General features: G+C 39.7%; 1 protein-coding gene across 1 annotated transcript; it reads right to left on the reverse strand.

The window, feature by feature from the left end:
- Window positions 1-502: 502 nt before the first annotated feature.
- Window positions 503-17,920, reverse strand: LOC132774533 (leukocyte elastase inhibitor-like). Its single transcript, XM_060774722.2, has 8 exons — window positions 17,834-17,920; window positions 15,690-15,882; window positions 12,770-12,862; window positions 10,769-10,888; window positions 9,448-9,565; window positions 6,134-6,276; window positions 4,374-4,529; window positions 503-945 (listed from the first exon to the last, which is right to left on the reverse strand). Exons 2-8 carry the CDS (start codon window positions 15,873-15,875, stop codon window positions 541-543), a joined length of 1,221 nt encoding a protein of 406 aa, XP_060630705.2. The 5' UTR covers window positions 15,876-15,882; window positions 17,834-17,920; the 3' UTR covers window positions 503-540.
- Between the last annotated feature and the right edge of the window lie 1,734 nt (window positions 17,921-19,654).

The raw sequence follows: 19,654 nt of genomic DNA on the forward strand, positions 1-19,654 counted from the left end.
TGACTAAATTGCCCAGTGTAGACATGCCTTTGGCAGGGTATTTTTTATTTGAATTGCATACTCTTTGCAACATTGGTCTTTTCTTAGGGCCCTTCCACACAGCCCTATATCCCAGAACATAAAGGCAGGAAATCCCACAAAATCTGCTTTGAACTGGGTTATCTGAGTCCACACTCAGATAATGTGGGACTTCCTGCCTTGATATTCCAGGATATAGGGCTGTGTGGAAGGGCCCTTATGTGCCTTTCAGGTGCTTTGATTTGGCAAGGACTTCATTTGGCAAGCTGCTTCTAAAATATCACATTTTCTCTCTGCTTTCCCCCTTTGTCCTCAGATCCCTTCCATTGATACAAAATGAGATCAGAGTGCAAAAGTAGTTAAATCAGAAGATGGAGGAATTGCAGCTTTACACAGAATGCTCCCAGTTGTAAAAGAAATGAAAATATTCTTAGTGCAACACCTTAGTTCAACATTCTTAGTTTAGTGCAACATTCTTAGTTTAATATTCAATAGGCTTAAAGAAGGAAACTAACTTGAGATTTAAGGAGAGCAAAATTTGCCGAGGAAAAGTATAGTATTTGTTGGATTATGTCGGATACAGAAGAGGAATGGGTGATCAGCTAAAAATAGTTCGTAGGATATTAAGGATCTCGAAGACACAGAAGCACCTGTTGCAGCTGCTGCTTCAGTCCCCACTTCATTAACATCCACATAGGCTTTGTGAATAACTTTGGACAAGAATAGTTGTTGTGAGGGGGACATTCCTGATAGGTCAGCTTTGCTTTGATCAAACACATCAGTCATTCCCAGTGCTTGCAAAGTAATGTTGAGGTCAAAGGTGTCTTCTAGTTTGAAACGGGGTAGATATACCTCCACATGATTCTCCATCATGTTTTGCTGTGAAGTCCAGTCTGCCAGCGTCTCGCAAGTCATTGAGTTTTCAACCTTTACAATAAAAATCAGGACAAAGAATTTGTGATTAATGATTTTGGTGTTATAGTTAAAATGACTTGAAAGACACACCATTTAGCTATTCAGCAGCAAGATCCTAAGTTGGAGGAGGAGAAATTTGTACCACCTTAAATGGGGACTTCTGTTTACTAATGGATTATCCTGTCAAACAAACTAAAAAATGTATCATTCTGACTTGCAGGAGCCCCCAGTGGCGCGATGGGTTAAACACTTGTGCCGGCAGGACTGAAGACCGACAGGTCAGAGATTCATATCCAGGGAGAGTGCGGATGAGCTCCCTCTGTCATCTCCAGCTCCCCATGCAGAGACATGAAAGAAGCCTCCCATAAGGATGGTAAAACATCAGAAGATCTGGGCAACCCCTGGGCAACGTCCTTACAGATGGCCAATTCTCTCACACCAGAAGCAACTTGCAGTTTCTCAAGTTGCTCCTGACATGAACAAAAAAAATCTGACTAACTGAAATGTTTTGCCTGTTCTATTCCTAAATACTTCTCCCACTCTAATGATACAGAGACCGCATTGAGAAAATCTCTGTATCTCCCTATAGTGGGCCTGAGAGCATCTTCTCTGATTTTGAGTTTTAAAGGTTTCGGTGTTGTAAATGTATTTTCAAAATAGAAAATCAAAGTGGACAATGGATATTAAAAGTGATAGATATAACAAAAATGGACATATTAACACAATCACTCAATATACACAGAAAAAAATACAACAGATTAATCTGCAATGACACATTTTCTGAAACAAGAAATAATGAACTGGTTAGAAGAAATTATATATTGAATTGTATATTAAAACCTGTTTCCTAAAGGTTGAGACATGAAGAGAGAATAGCAATAAAGCAAAATCAGAGAACACAGCAAAGAGAAATACCCACAGAGAAGATTGGAAGTCAATTCCATTATTATTATTATTATTATTATTATTATTATTATTTCTATTTTTTCCCTTTTTCCTCTTTCTTTCTGCTTTGCCTTTTAATGGATTTTCTCATCTTTTCTACTCTATTTTTTGGAATATATCCAACTTTCTTCTTTTTTTCTCCTTAATTCTCAATTTTAATATTGTAAAAGGGAAAAAAACACTATCGTATTCTTACAATAAAAATTATTCCAAAAAAATGCAAAATCAAAGTCACCTCTCTGCATTTCTGGGTTAAATTTAGTGGTGTTGATTATTTGCAGATTTGATTGTCTCTTGGAATCTCTAGGTCCTTAAGCAGGACTCTGTGATCAACTTCCACCTGAGGTTGACCATAGGGTCATTCTGCAGGGCCTATCAATGTCTAGAAAAGTATCAGCTCGGGTTTCAAAAAGAGAGGAGTTTTTTATTTGCATTTCTTCCACTTCCATGGTGGCTCTGTAACCCTAACCCCACAAACGTGGTAAAGGTAAAGATAAAGGTTTCCCCTTGACATTAAATCGAGTCAAGTCCAACTCTGGGGGGTGGTGTTAATCTCCATTTCTAAGACAAGGAACCAGCATTATCTGTAGATACCTCCTAGGACATGTGGGTGGCATGACTACATGGAGTACCATTACCTTCCCACCAGAGTGGTACCTGTAGATCTACTCACATTTGCATGTTTTCAAATTGCTAGGTTGGCAGAAGCTGGGGCTAACAACAAGAGCTCACCCTGTCCCGCAGATTCAAACCACCAACCAAGTTCTGCAACTTAGCGTTTTAACCTGCTGCAGTACTGCAGCCCCTCCACAAATGTGGAGGGCCTGCCATATTGCATTTTCTGTTTCCAGCAAGCCTACAGATCTGTTAGGATTTAACCTGAGGAGCCTAATTTAATAGTGCGCTGACACTTCTTCCCAGGTCATTTCACTAGACCACAAACAATATACATGACTAAGATTCATGTTTCCCTGTCTGTGTTTTAAGTCATCTTAGCCTGATGAATAAACGTTGTTTGGAATTTTGGGATTTGTCTTGTAGTCAACACATTTGATCATTTAGTAAGTGATAGAGGAAATAATATTGCAACATCTCTTTCAACAGATCAGACTAGATTAAATCCATTTACACTTACTTTGGTATTTCAAAAGGAATGTTTTTCTCATGCCAGATTAATCTCAACAAAGATGACAGCTGTAATCCTGGATGTTTTTTTTCACACTATGTATACTAAAATAATACCAGAGGTGCTAGAAAACGCAGATACTGAACTACTAAAATGCATGACTGAGGCCCCTTCCACACAGCTGAATAAAATCTCACATTATCTGCTTTGAACTGGAATATATGTTGTTTTTCCTCAATGCGACTGTCACCTGGTATGGTGACATCAATAATCCAAACTTTTTTCTTTTCCACAATCGTGATGTCTGGTGTATTGTGTTCCAAAACTTTGTCAGTCTGGATTTGAAAGTCCCACAGTATTTTGCATGTTCATTTTCCACTACCTTTGCAGGTTTATGATCCCACCAGTTCTTTACTACTGGCAGGTTGTACTTGTGACATAAGTTCCAATGAATCATTTGGGCCACCGAGTTATGCCTCTGTTTGTAGTCTGTCTGTGCGATTTTCTTGCAGCAGCTGAGGATATGATATTATTATTATTATTATTATTATTATTATTATTATTATTGCGACAGCGCGTCTGGCCCCACTTGTATGTAAATATATAGTTGAATTGTTTGGTTATCTATAACTGTCAATCAGTGTTATTTTGTGCCAGTTGAATTGCTCCCCCAGTCCAATGGTTTGGCTCCACCCCTTCCTGGGGAAGAGGGCAGTGCTTTTCTTTTTCATTCTACCATCAGACAACTCATCAGATGGACTTGAGAAAGGCTTGGCTCTAAAGCCCTCAGTCAAGTCATCTCTTATCACCAATTCTTAAGTTTGTACTCTTAAGATTCATGCTTCATGCCCAGTTCACCCTGGACGACGTTGAGGAATCTTAAGTGCCTTCAAACCAGTCCTTTGGCATCAAGAGGAAGACTTTGTGCCTTCAATATAGGCTATTGGATTGGGGTTGTGAATGTTCCGACTTTCACAGCCATTGAGAAAGAGGGAACTTGGAAAGCTTCTCAGCTGGAAAACTCCTTGGACCCAAGAAACCAAAGATTGTAATGTATATTTTCTTTACCCCTTTTGAACATCAAGTTTATGCCTAAGGAAGATAAATCATTGTGAACAATAAAGCCTATTTCGAGTTATCTATAGTGTCTTGATCCTTGAGAGTTCCAGTTCTCTAAAGGAGGGCAAGAAGCAATCCCCTGGGGAAAAGATGTCACGTCCATGTTTCTTTCACTAAGATCTATAGCCCCCAGACACGACGGCACCATTATTATTATTATTATTATTATTATTATTATTATTATTAGTATGCCAGGCCATTATGCTTTATGGTTTGGTAAACAAACATGAGAACTTATTTTTTTATTTACCTGCTCTAGGTCACCGATGTCTTTTGGCAACAAAATGATCATGGACAACAGTTCACCAACATATGGAAGACAAAGGATCTGTGCATTTATTGATCTTACGAGTCCCAACTGAAATCGACCTCTCTGATGCATCATCTGCACAGGCTTACTTTCATTCTGTGTTTAAAAGATAGACAGACAGACATGCATATAACAAGTACATAGGCATCTGACATTAACATGATAAGAAGACTGCAAGGTGTTGGCATTCACTTCTTTTGAAAATTGAAAGCTTAACTGCTAAACAACTGTTTGGTGACATTGTACAATCCAGTCATTCCTGTGGTTGGAGCTACTGGAAGACAAGGGTGCCTAAAAGAGTAATTAGGAACTTCTCATAGATAGCTGCAGCTCTGTCTTTGTTACTATTACATGCAGAATACCTGGAAGTGGTTTGGACAGCAGCTACATCTACACCTGCAAAATAACCTGGAATAATGTGCTATGGAGCTCTCCTGGATTCAGCATGGGAGTGCATTGGAGCCTTTTCTGAGTCCAAATGATCAGTCAGACCAGGCCTGCACAACTCCAAGTATTTTGGACTTCAGCTCCCAGGGTTCCTGATAATTGGACTAGCTGGCTAGCTTCTGGAATTCCAAGTCTTAAACAAGTGGACAGCCACAGGTTGTGCAAGCTTGAGTTAGTATAACAGTGCATCAATATCCCACAGCTGTTTCACAGGCCAAAAGTAGTTCCACACAGGTTACTCCACATGGCAGAGCATTGCAAGTAATGTCACTTCTGCTGAGGTCAAAACAGGGCATCCAGGGATCTGCAGAAGTGATGTTGCTAGCAAGGTTTTGCCAGGGAGCTGCATCTAATCGGCAACACAGTGGCAGGTCTGTTTGATATGTGGACACTGGATTGGGCCAGATCCAGCCAAATCCAGATGTCCACACCTAAAAAACACAGGGGTCTCTTTGTGTTAGATTAATAGGTGACAGCAGCACTTCCTCTAACAAACTTGTCCTATGTCATGTCAACACCTTCCAGTGACTCCATTTTATTTGGGTCTGTATAGACACAGTCCAAAACAAGGGAGAGTGTGTAGTTTAGGAGTATTAATATTAATATTAATATGTTGATTATTAAACATTGAAGTATATTAATATCCAAATACATTTATTAAGCCAGTCGAAACATGAAAAGTATGAATACTTTTCTTCTCTTTGGTTGGATTTTATTTTAACGCACTCTGTGCAAAACAATTACATTTTGGGATCATTCTTGAGTCAATTCCATTTGCTTGAATTGCATTGAACAGTGGAAATCTTTGAGTTTATTGCCATCTAGTGATGCAACTAGGGAATGCCATAGAGTACATAACCTTTTTTCACAAAGGGAGAACTGGTTGGCGCTATAGGTGATGCCAAAACAAAGCTGTCTATTAGAGTCTACATTCAACTGTTCCACCTCTTTGGCAATTAGGACTAGGAATGCCTCTATACTGTAGAACTAATACACTTAGATATCTCTAACTGCCATGATTCAATGCTATGAAATCATGGGAGTTGTAGTTCTACAAGTTCTTTAGCCTTCTCTGCCAAAAACTGGTAGTACATTGCCATAACTACTTAGAGAAGGACATTAGGAGAATGCCATTGGGCTCAAATTCAGAATGAGGCCGATTTACAGCCTAGGTAGATATTTTCATAACCTATTTACAGTAAGTTCGACATGAAAAGAGGCATATGTGCCTATAAATTACTTTGATGTATTACCTCATTCAGCCTAAAATCTTTTTCTGTTGTACGACTTGGATCAAATTGGTGTTCCCAAGTTGCCTTAAAGTAGATGGCATTCGCCAACACCAGAACAGTATCTGATCCAATCACACCGGGAGCAAAAAGTTCTTTGATGTTTCCTTAGAGCAAAAGAAATCTGAATTAATGTGGAAAATCTAAAGAATTGTGTTGATACCTTTTGTTCATACAGCAGTTGCCTGAACTTTGAATACTGCCAAAGTATGTTCTCATGTGCATCAATTCAGTAGGTGGGATTGGACAGTAAAGATGCCCATGTCAAGGGTGGGAAAAGTGCGGCCCTTCATATGTTTCCAGACAACCACTTCCATCAGTCCTGCCCTACATATGCAATAGTGATGAATGCTGGGAAACGCAGTCCAGACCTTTATTTTGCCCACTCCGTATGCTAATTCTAAACCTGCTATTTTTAAAATGTCCTTATGAAAAATAAGTTTAAAGGCCTAGGAACACTGCCAGAAAAAGAAGGTGGTAGTCCAACTGAATCATAGCATTGTTGGCACCGTTTAATTCACACATGATCAACCCCATGCTCATTTCAAGGAAATCTGCACTAGAGTATCTCTAAAAGATAGCTTTCTAAATTCTGCTTGGAGACCTCCAGCAGGGAAAAGTTTACTATCTGACCAGATTATTAATCCCAATCTTACCACCAATCTCTTGTATTTGTCACTCTTGCATCATTAGTTCTGAACTTGCCTTGCTGGTAACATCAATTTTGAAGAGGTCACAATGGGGCACTGAACTATGTACCATATATACTCACTTTTAGGTCAACCTCCTGCATAAATCAAGGCCAGGATTGGGGGCCAAAATTATGTATTTTGATATGGCCTGTGCATAACTCACGGATCATCCTGTGGAGAGGGGAAAGCACCAATCCCATTTCAGAGAGTCTGCCACTCCTGGTTGCCATTGTCATTTTCCTGCCCAGTAATTCAAAAAAGGCCAGAAGCAGTGCCATGTCAGAGACAGTATTGAGGGATAGTGCTTCTTTACGTTTAAGTTCTTTAAGTTCTCCTGGGATGGACTACGCTCATACTTTTGCCACTCTACTCAGAGAAGAGGGTAGTTCCCTTTTTTATTAGAGTATAGGTACAGTCCTCCCATTTGAGTCATAATTGGGGGGTTTTTGGGAGGGGGTGATTTTCTGATTAAAATTTCTAGATGTATAGATAAGTATATAGCAGAAACAACGTTCACAGCAAGGCTTTGCCAAGGATCTGTTTCTAGCTGGAGACACAATGGGGAATCTTTTTGATGCCTGGACACAGGATCAGACTGGATCTGGCCTAATCCAGGTATCCACACCTCAATAACACTAGGAAGCAGGCCCGTAGCCAGGATTTTGTTTCGGGGGGGCTGAGTTTGTTTCAGGGGGGCTGAGTCTGAGTGAAAGAGGGTCTACCTTAGCAAACCTTTTGTATCGTTACCCCAATACCCCCATGCATATGGGATATATTGAGCATGGTGATCAGATCATGATATGAATAAACATAACAGTTTAAATAATGTACCAGTAAGGCCTTCTCGCGGACCACCACCAGAATGTGGGGGGGGGGCTGAAGCCCCCAAGCCCCCCCCCCCCCAGCTACATGCCTGCTAGGAAGTAATTTGTTGTCTCCCTTCTGTGGGATTAACAACTGGAAGAAGTGCTTTGGCTGCAAAATCAGTCATTTGTCATGTAGATTCTTTGTAGTGGGTGCAAAGTGAGGCCGAAACTGGTCATGGACTACGGATTTAAGTTCAACTCGATGCAAGAACATACAGCGTTGATACTTTTTTGAGTGACTGTACCAAACACATATAATATTGTTTTGTGAATGCTATGATTTGGAACTCTATAATAAGTTTCACCAGTCACATTATTAGCTGAACTGTTTTATTTTTCTTTCTGTGTATAAGTGGGCTATTGTGTTGTATGTATTAACTCAGGAACCCATTCATATTGTACTTTTCAAAGCATTTGCAAATGTCACTTCAGCAAGCCTCATGTCACATCTGTAGACCATTACGACAAGGAGAATGGGAGGGAACAGTGAGTGCCATTCTGCGCCATTGGACAACCTGAGTTCAGGGAACATAGGATGGGCATGAAACAATTGTGTCCAGTTCCATCTCGGAATCAGCCAACTATTTACATGGGTCCAAGGTCATGGGTGCTCTGGATTATGGTGCAGAATTTGGTGCACCGGGATTGTGGTGCAGCTGGCTGAGTGTCAGCTGCATTAAGATCACTCTAACCAAAAGGTCATGAGTTCAAAGCCAGCCCGGGCTGGAGTGGGTGTCCAGCCATTGTGTAGCCCGTTGTCGACCTTTGCAACCCGAAAGACAGTTGCATCTGTCAAGTAGGAAAATAAGGTACCACCTTGTGTGGGAGGCTAAATTTAACTAATTTATGAGGCCATAAAGAAAAAAGACTCCGGGGAATGTGGAATGCGGAAGAACTTCATCGGTGTCGTTGATGGACGATGAAAAGCAGCAGCTCCCCCTGCGGCCAGAAAAAAAAAAGTTAAATAGCCTTTGTCTGTTAAATGTTGTTTGTCAAACTGGCATTGAATGTTTGCCATATATGTGTTTACTGTAATCCGCCCTGAGTCCCCTGCGGGGTGAGAAGGGCGGAATATAAGAACTGTAAATAATAATAATAATAAATAATTTGGAGCAAATCCTAACTTTAGTTAACATGATTCAGGGCCATGTTAAGCAGCTTTGCCTCGCTAAACCTGGATTAGCTCTGTGTAACATGTAGCTGCCACGGATTTGTTTCAGGAACCCTTTATGCTAAGTGATCAGTGTAGATGTGCCTTCAGACTCCAAGAATAAGCCTCCTTTGTCTAAGAGGATTCATGAGTTTTTTTAAAAAAGCAAAGATCATTTTAAAAGCACAGTCAGATATTCTGGCGCAGTGAGTCACCTATAAAATGAGCTTTGTGACAGAGAGTATTCTGAGATGACATCTTACTACAGCAGAAGTGGTAACCATGTGGCCTTTGAGATATAATTTGATTGGGCTTCCTTCTGGCTCAGGATTGCTGGAGCCTTAGTCCACAACATCTGAAGAGATGCATCATTCTTACCTCTTCTATAGCTCACACTGCTGACTCCTCTGAGAGGTTTATGTAGTTCTGACCTTGCTTCAAGAGACTTTCCTAACTTATCCTTGACCAGAAGAAAATCTTGTTCCATTGCTTCTGAATAGCCCAAAAACCCAGTATTTGCCACAACAGGACTTCTTGTTACAGACATCAACATACTCTTGACTTCTTTACCTTGGGTCTGTTTTTCAACTTCAAGGTTGATTGTCTGCCTTGCTTCTTCGGTAGCATTAAAAAAATCAACACTTTCCAGTGTAGCTCCATAGACATCCTTAATGCATACAAGATATTGCTGTGGAATAATTTTTTAAAAAATAAGAAAGAAATTCTGTACATTGAGACATTTTTAAACAGTGATTTACTGATGACTAATCATTTAACATGAACCCTCCTCCCTAGCATTGTGCTAGGTCAATTTAGCTGGATCAATGAAATGATCACAGAAAGGGAAGTTTTAGATCTGTGAGAACAACATTTGCATAAAATGCGAGGATATTATTTATTTATTTATTTATTTATTTTAGCAGTTTTGTATACCGGTCTTCTCACCTCCATCGAGGGACTCAGGCTGGTTTCTAACATCAATATTACAGACAATCATTAAAAACATCATATTCTAAATCACACTAAAACATTAAAATAGCAAAATACAGTCATATAATTACAATGGTCAGTCGTCATCAAAAAAACACACAAGGTAAAATGTTAAAAGTCTAAAGAAGATTCCTTGAAAATTATTATAATATTTAGAATGCTGTTAGATAATATGTCATTGTGGAGTCTGCTTAACCCAAAGCAGAGATGGGGAATATGTGGCCTTCCAGCTGTTGTTGGGTTCTTACACAAGCCCAAGAGAGCACATGAATTATAAGAATGGTTTTCTAAAAACATCTCTGTGGGGCTACTTTTTCCTACTCCTAATTTAAGGAGATGACGCAAGATTGAAGGGTCTTAAGGATGCTTTAGGACCACCATAGATCACAAATGATTTGGAGGCACCCAATAACAGGAATTGGGCAACATATTGAGCACACAGACAGCCCACTGCTGATTTGGTTCCCCACAAATGCACTAAAATTGTCACTGTGCTGCTGAAATTGGACAGCATCAAGAGGTTTTATTTTCCTCTAAGAATAAGGCATATAGGAAATACACATCTTTGTTTTTTAAAACGAAAGGATTGGCCATAGAGGTATGTAGGGAGGGAAGAAGAAGAAGAAGAAGAAGAGGAGGAGGAGGAGGAGGAGGAGGAGGAGGAGGAGGGGAAGAGGAGGAGGGGGAAGAAGAAAAGGAAGAGGAAGAAATCTGTGTTTGTACTAACATACATAAATATCTAAGACCATGGGACGCTAAGAGACATGTTGTCTCAATATTGTTTAAAGGAGCTCTACTCAGTTTCAGGATGGGAAATGTGAATGAGGAACCCTTTTGCATTCTGTTTGTATCCCTTGTTACTAAGCTTACCACCTTCCTTTGGGAACATTAAAATACTTACCTGGAAAAAATCATATCCATTTTGTATGAACAAATTGTTTGCTATGTTCATCTGGTAGCCAGGATTGAGATGATTCAATTGAGACAAGAGTTTCTTGACTTCTAGGTTGATTTTCCCATCCTAGTTGCAGCATATTGGAGAAAGTTTCCAACATTGAAAAAAATGTATTAATACGTCCATAGAAATAAACAAATTTTGTATTAATAGTTCATTAAAAGGATCAGTTGTCTAACTGACGGTCCACAGAATACAAACTACTAGAGAGTTTCAGTATTGGAGTCGTTACCATTTCTGACAGATTGAAAGCACAAGGGTGCTAGTTTGTATTCTATATGTGTTGTGATGAGAGATGAAACACTGGCAGTGGTGATCACTGATATTTACATCAAGGGTGGGTTTGGGAAGCAGGTTCCAACTCTGGAGGCACAAACATGAGCTGGTGTCCTATTTGATGGCCTATGGGGAAATGAGGCCACCTGTGAAAGCTGGGTGTAGGCAGCTGAGAGAGAGGACCCGGGCTTGGGAGAGCTATTTAAGGAAGACAGCTCCCATTCTCTGCCTATCCAATCTTGTCAGGGGAACACCCCAGTTTTGGGTGAAACTTGGAGTTCTGGTGTCTTCACCTGAGTAAGGTGGCAGGGAAGTTAAGAGGATACCTGCTACAGCCACCTTTTCCACATCAGTGCATTCTCTCCCCCTTTTTAGTTGTGGATATCTCCGATTCACAATGACAGTTACTAGCTCAATAAAGACGGCCCAGTTTACTCGGTGTTCTGGTATGGTCTCATTATTACACTTATGGGTCATCAAATGCCCTCTAGCTTTTATTCCAAGCTTTGAAAGAGCTAACAAAAGTCCAAATTCAGAAGTTTGGATAGCTCCTTACAAGCCAAAATGAAAAGTAGACAACATTTACCACATTTCTAACATGGAAGCCATAGGCTGGTACTGATGCTGAGGGCATGTCTTTGTGACTGACCTCCACCATGTGGTGAATTATGTGGACATTATGACTGGCACAATTCCAGATTGGTGGCCTTGAAAGTAATTCCAGGGAAGCTGGAAGCATATTTAGTTTTCTCCTTCATAGTTTTCTCCTTCAATTTTTCTGTGTTGTATGATCTGACTCTGGCTCAGGAGGCAAGGGTTTGAGTGCCCACTCAGCCATGGAAACTTACTGAGTGACACTGGGCAAGTCTCCCTCTCAGCCTCAAAGGAAGGCAAATGAAACCCCTTGAACCATTGTTGCCACAAAAACCCAAGATATATGTTTTTAACCTGTATTTGTTAGGCATGACCCTTTCTAAACCGCCTCACGTCCTTTGGAGATGGAGGCAGGGTATAAAAATAAAGTTGTTGTTGTTGTTAATAATAATAATAATAATAACTTTAGGGTCACCATATGTTGGAGATGATTTGAATGCACACAGCAAGAACGATGTTCAGCCCTTGGTAGAGATGCACTGTTGCTATATCTTGGAAATTCTTGGATTTGCAATCCAAAAAGTAGCATCTCTCAGAACCCCTCTACACTGAGTATTTAATGCAGTTTCAAACTGATACTTATGAAAATGGTTCACTGAGCAGATGATTACATAAGAAATAAGGTCTTTCTTTTGTGCACTTTTGTGAGAGTTTGTTGTCTGGCCACTACAGTCTGAAGCTAACTTCAAACTCCATTAAATGGTCAGTGCAGATGGGCCTTCAGTTGTGCTTCTTTTGGCATAGTGACAGTATCTCTTCCACCAGTATCACATAGGCCAATTCCACACAGGTGTATAAAATCCACATTGAACTGGATTATATGGCAGTATGGACTCAGATAATTGTGGGTTATCTGCTTTGATAATCTGCGTTATATGCCTGTGTGGAAGGGCCATTAATTTCTGATCCCAACTCAGAAATTTCTGCATATGGGCTAGATAATACAACAAATGTGTTATAACTTTACACTGTGAAATGTTAAAATACCTCTGGACATACCACCAGAAAAAGACATACCACATTCTCCCTTTCAGGTTCTGACACATCTGCCATTCTTCTTTGAAAAGCATATGATCGTGTACTTCCTAGACTTCTATCGAAGTGGAGCACCTATAGCAGAAACCCATTGTGAGCAATGGAAAATAGATATGGAAGTAGGGTGTAGTGATATCTGATTTATAACAATTTAATATATAGATTACAGTTTTCAGTTTCACCCAACAGTCAAGATAGATATTAGAGCATGCACATTGTAATAATAAACTCAATCTTCCTCCCATTATTTGGTTGTCTGTACAATCTATGTTTCTGCAATCAGATCTGCAAATTAAACCAATATTCACTTTCCATTGACCAAATAAGATCATGTTTACTCCAAATGGTCACAAAGCAAAGCTTGCTAAACATGTAGGTGGCACTAAGCACCTGCTATGACAAACAGATATCTTTCATCACCTGAAGGAGCTCCACTTTCAAGCATGTGTTACACTGAAAGTATTATCTAGTTTGATCTCTTGTGTTTCTTTTTAAAGGTGTGGTACATAAACATGAAAAACAAAGCTAGTAATTTATAGTACCCTTTTACACTTAACTAAGTAACCTCGCCTGCCCTGACACTCTCACAAATGTGATGAGAATGTTATTTACCCCTGTTCCAATCACTGGCAGAATGAATGTCTTTCTTACCATGCACTTGACGCCTGGTAAAGTGCGAGGTAGATTACAATTATGGCAATAGTGCCATAATTGTGATTGTGCACCACTGTGACATTTGCCTTGGCTCTCTGCACCCTCATATATACCAGTCTGTACACATAATAAAAATGAAACTATGTATGTGTGTGTATGGCTGGGGTGTCCACTTACACAGACAAGCTTCTGCCACCACAAACAGCTATAGCTCCCACTACTCAGGAGACACCAAAGGCCCTCCCTCCAATGACATTGCAGGTTATAGTGAGCACCATGAACATATACAAGAGCCCTACCAATGTCCTCCACAAACACCATACGGCCCAACCACCCAAGGCTTTCATGCGGGAACAATTTCATCCTAGATTTTATGTGTTTCCTCCACCATAGGCATCCCAGTGTTTCTGACTCTCTCCATTGGTGTGGAATTTGCATGACCCCCCACCCACTGCCTCTCCCTTAAACCTTTCCTATATTTTGCTATGGCACACTGCAAACAGAGGAATTGATCGGCAACTGAACATACTAGAGAGGTTTGGGAAGAATTCACCATGATTTATAGAAGTTGTAGGTACTGGGAAGTATAGTTCACCTGAAATCTAAGAACACTCTGAACTCCACCAATGACAGATCTGGATCAAACTTAGCACACATATTTGATATGCTAAAATATTATTACTGGAGGGGTTGGGGGGGTGACCTTCCTTTCTTAAAGTTGTAGTTCACCCACAACCAGAAAAACTGTGACCTCCACCAATGATGGACCAAACTTATCACACAGAACCCTCATGATTAACGCAAACTTTTGGAGAGGTTTGAGGGGACTAACTCACCATAGTGAGAGTTGTAGTTTACCCTACAGCCAGAGAGAACACTGAACCTCACAGATGATGCATCTAGAGCAAACTTTCCCAACTTAACAAACTTTAAGTATTGATGAAGTTGGGGGGGGGGGGTAGCCTGTCATTATGCCAGTTGTAGTTCACATCTGCCCTTGCACTATGCTAATCTGCTGCTGAGTATGCATGCCCAGTGTGGAACACATCTCACCACACTAAAACAGTAGATGTGGCTCTTAACGAAACATGCCGCATTATCACGGGGGTGTCTGCGCCTTACATCACTGGAGAAATTACACTGTTTAGCCGGTATTGCACCGCCTGACATCCGCCGGGAAGTAGCAGCAAATAGTGAAAGGACCAAGGCAGTGACATTTCCAGCTCATCCCCTGTTTGAATATCAACCAGCACGTCAACGACTTAAATCAAGAAATAGTTTTCTAAGATCTACAGAGACACTCGCTGGAACATCTCAGCAAGCGAGAGTCCAAAAGTGGCAGGCTCAAACCCAGAACCTCAATCAATGGCTGATACCAAATGAGAGACTCCCCCCTGGGCACACAGAGGACTGGGTGACATGGAAGGCGCTGAACAGACTGCGCTCTGGTACCATGAGATGCAGAGCCAACCTTAAGAAATGGGGCTACAAAGTGGAATCCATGACATGTGACTGTGGAGAAGAGCAAACTACAGACCACCTGCTGCAATGCAACCTGAGCTCTGCTACATGCACAATGGAGGACCTTCTTGCGGCAACACCAGAGGCACTCCAAGTGGCCGGCTACTGGTCAAAGGACTTTTAATCAACTACCAAGCTTTTAAACTTTGTGTTTTGTTTGTGTGTTTGTTTGTTTAAAATGCAACACAACTGTTTGGTCTGCTCCTGACACGATAAATAAATAAATAAATAAATAAATAAATAAATAGTTCACCCACAACCATATGCATTTTGTACATTTAGAAACTGGCTATTTCAGATAACCTGGGCAACACTGGGTATCCAAACTAGTGATAGAATAAACATGGCTCAAAGGATCCATGCTGTACATCCTGAGGCAACTTCTATATCAGTGTAGTGATGAATCTGCTGTTTATTTTATTCAGAACTTTCAGTATACAAAGTTCTAAATCCTATCCTCCAAAGAAGTTTAGTGTCTTCAACCTTTAAAATTTAGTCAAAAGACAGAAGGGATTCACCAACCACTAATGTTGGAGTTATGGTTTGCATGTGGATGAAAAAAATCAGAAAAGTAGCATAAAAGTGCTTCCGAGAAGCATTCATTTTCTTATATCTTATGCACAGCTACCCATGATTAACATTTATCGTGTATTTTTAAACATGCACAAGAGCATGGGAAGAAGTCACCACCAGATAACAATAATATTGCACTTCTATTGCTGCTTACCTTGCCCATCTGAGTCTTAGTATTTCCCCAGGCCCCTACCAGGACAATACCCAGTGCAGTTGAAATACTCATTGGAGAAAGAAAGATGTTTTTGCACACATCACTTTTATTCAGCTTCTTATAAAGGTCAAGACCAAATGCTGTAATTGCTTTAGGAAGAGAATCCTTGGTGATGCTCAAATCCATAATTTAGCTAGGGAAACAAACAAGAGCAGGATTGAGAGAGAGAGAAAAAAATCTATGAGTAAATATGAACCTAATTGGGAGTACTAATCAGTTGTTGAACTGGTTTTGTCATGCCCCAGATGTAAACTTGGAAGGGCATGCCCAGTCAGAAACATCTTTTTTCCAGGCATGGGACTTCCCTATTCATTTTCTTATGAGATGTCTCTCATAAGAAACACCTCTCAATGCCATTCTGCTTTGGTATATTTTATAAATAAAATAGCATATATTAGAGAAGACTAGCCCGGAGTTTAAAGGGTTTTTAAAAACACAATATCAAAAAGAAACTAAGAAAGGGAAGAAGGTTGGGTCTTGTATGATGCATACTGTAGCCAGGATGTTATTTTGCATAGTGATGTACAGATAAAACAAGTTGAAACCTATCTTCTGAAACTTTTGACAGCATACCTGCAACATAATATTTAGTAGTAGAATGCAATATTGCTATCTATTTTTAAGAAATGCTATACACAAACTTCAACATAATGCTAAAACACATGAGATAGAAGTAGCAAGTCATTTTGCCTGAACAAATGTTAAAATACTGTATTAGTCAGGATAAGTATGCAAAAGGATCTTAGAACTTTTCAGAGTGACTGAGATAAAGAAGCCAATAGCATGAGCTTTTGGTAAAGTGGACTTAAGACTACAAAAGCTTATGCTACAGATTTTCTCTCAAAGGTGTTAGAACACATGTGTCCCTAAAACACTCAATGGGATTCTCACTAATCCTAGCCAGGACATTCAAAAGTGAAGGATAATGGAAGTCTATCTAGAAGGCTACACATTCCCATTCTTTCATTAATGTAAAGATGATCAAAGAAGGATATGGGTTTTTATTTTAAGTTGGGGGATTGGCAATGATTGACATATCCAAGGCAGTTTGTTGCCTGAGACAAAGGACGTGACAGTGTACATAACAGAAACCAAGTAGCTGGATGGTTGAAACTTACTTCAAAGCTTTCTGGTGTGTCCTCCACCAGACCTGAGGCAGTAGACTAGTTTATGATGCCCTAGGCAGGCTTTTTGACATACATGGATCTGTCAATTAACAAGGAGAAACACCCAGAGAGTTCAGGAGGAATAGCCAAGGGGCTTCCAACACTGGCCCCAGAATTACTACCTGGAGTTAGAACTTCCTTCTTCCTAGCGGCATTGCCATACTCTGTTAACCTTGTATCTAAGCACAAGTAATTATTGACTCTACCTGTCATTCAGTAGATCTCTATCTTCCTACAAAAAACTAGTAGTGACCTGGATAAAACTAACAATCAAACCACTGTAGAGTTTCTGGCTGTAAACTAAATGTTACAACAGTGATGGGACCAACATAGGCTTCTATCCTGATCCATCAATTAATAATAATAATAATAATAATAATAATAATAATATCTTTATTTCTATCCCTCTTTTTTCCCTAATGGGACCCAAAGCAGCTCACAACATAATACAATATAAATCAAAGCACATTTAACATAAAATACAAGACAAAAATCACACAAAGCATAATAACATCCAGAAATAAGATAGAAATAAATATTAAGCATTAAAATATGTAAAACCAATTACAATTATTGTGGAGACTCATCAATTAAATAGTATATTTCGCTAAGCTCAGTGCAGATCAACCTTTCTGTCATTAGCAATTGAATTCATTTGTCAAAAGCTTGCTTGAACAGGTAAGTCTTCAACTGGTTCTTGAAGTAGAATTGTAGTAGAATTTGAGATGTTACGCTCTTCTCTCCACCCCCCACAGCCCATGTTTGAGTAATGTGTACGCTTACTACATCCTCATAATTAACATCTTCTCTTATTTGACCCTGTGGCTATAGGCATAAGCATCTTATACATATATATATTTGACTTGCCATAGTAATTTTTAGTCACATTGAAACTTAAACAATCAAAACAATATTTACCTCTTTGTCTTGGCAGTTAAGAGATCCTGTCTACCCAGTGCTCTTTCATCAAGTGTCTGGGGGAGCTGGAATTTAAAAACAATTGCCACTCCCTCTATTTAATATTCCCAGTGTTGGTGACTTCATGATGAGTGTTTTTATCTTCTTGCCACACTGACTGGATCTTTCCCCTCCCAGTTTTAGATGTAGCTAGCTAGCCTAAAGCCTGTATTGATTTTAACATATTTTGAATCTTAGAGAAGAAGGCTCTTTGGACAAGATTTGGACTGACTCGGTTTAATTTATCACACATGATAACTTCAAACACACATCATAGTGTTTTTGGAATATGAAACGTGTATAGGCAAATGACAGTCTATCCAAGTTACGTCAAGTTATAATAATGCAAGGAATTGATATCCTTCATTTTCTCAACTCACATCCCTCCTGAGTTCTTTATTGCCTTCATAAGTCTTTTCTGTTTTCCTTAAAAGTGAAATTTTAAATCAAAAAGTCAGAACTAGAACTATGAAAAATCTGTATATGTAGGATTATTTGTAAAGTTAAAAAACATTTGCTAGAACTGTGTTGTTTCCATTTTTACAGAGCTTAGAAACAGAGTGACTCTGGGACTTCTCATCTGATGTTATAGATACAATGTCCAATACTGAGAACATCCACATAAACAAACTCACTCTCTAGATATATTTTGTGCTGGTCACATAGATCTTGCCAATTGTGCATTACATCAGTGGTTCCCAACCTTCTTCTTTTTTCTTTTTTTTTTACCAGGGACCACTTTAACCAGGAACCACTTTTACTAGAGACCACTCTCTGTTGGAGTTCAGCCTGTGATTGTGTTTCAAGATGAAGGCACTTTCGATGTGGGGAATGATGTCATTCTCTGCATCAATATAATTGATGGAGAGAATGACATAGAGAGACCGGTTCAAAGTGTAGTTTCCCATGAGAATGTTCCTACAAGGTGTAGGGGTGACGGTTTACTCCCTGAATTGCTCCCAGAGAGTTCTTGGGATTTGGAGCTTGAAAACAACTTGGCACCTACAGAAACTAATGAACATAAGACAGGCGGGTGGAAATTAGCCCAAACAGAAAGCTCAACCAAGGTCTTCAGCGTTCAGCCAGGCTTCAACAGATAAGGATGGGAGGCATTCAGGGAAAACAAAACCAATTTCTGAGTGCTTGGAATGGCTTAACAAGGGGATATAAAGTTCTGAGTGTGGGAAATATGGTCAGATGGTGAACTGCTTTATTCCGAAAGCTTGCACCTTCTGGTTACTTCTTCCTCTCTGTTGTTGGTGTTCCCATTTTCCTTTTTTTTTAGGCATTTACATCTAGATCTCAACAACCAAGAGGAGAAAAGCTTGTGTTTTGGGGAGACTATAATTGTTTCCCAAGCTGCTTCTCTTCGCCAATGTCATTGGTATTCTCCAATATTTATCCAACCTTCACCTTGTCAATTTCATAGTTCATCTAAGGCCCCTTCCACACAGCTGAATAAAATCCCACATTTTCTGCTTTGGAATGGAATATAAGACAGTGTGGACTCAGATTATCCAGTTCAGAGCAGATATTGTGGGATTTTCTGCCTAGATAGTCTGACTTATATTGCTGTGTGGAAGGGTCCTAAGATCTCTTTCTAACACAGGTCTAATAAAATATACCTAAAGAGTACCACTCTTTAAAAAGCAGGGCCATTACCTTTGGATCTTCCCTACAAATCAAATGAATCCATAAGTTAGGTTGTGGATATCTGCACAAACATGTAAGAATGGGGTTGCAATGTGTTTCTCCCTAGAAAATGCAAAAAGTGGACTTGAT

Source organism: Anolis sagrei, chromosome 4, assembly GCF_037176765.1.
Source record: "Anolis sagrei isolate rAnoSag1 chromosome 4, rAnoSag1.mat, whole genome shotgun sequence".
Lineage (NCBI taxonomy): Eukaryota > Metazoa > Chordata > Lepidosauria > Squamata > Dactyloidae > Anolis > Anolis sagrei.

What these genes read in the sequence shown, in the direction of transcription:
- LOC132774533 (XM_060774722.2), bottom strand. Translation starts at nt 15,875, where the DNA reads ATGGATTTGAGCATCACCAAGGATTCTCTTCCTAAAGCAATTACAGCA. An exon ending in AACCTGAAAGGGAGAATGTG is followed by an intron (nt 10,889 to 12,769) that starts GTATGTCTTTTT and finishes TGCTGCAACTAG; the next exon opens with GATGGGAAAATCAACCTAGA. An exon ending in AGTTGAAAAACAGACCCAAG is followed by an intron (nt 6,277 to 9,447) that starts GTAAAGAAGTCA and finishes TTTTGCTCTAAG; the next exon opens with GAAACATCAAAGAACTTTTT.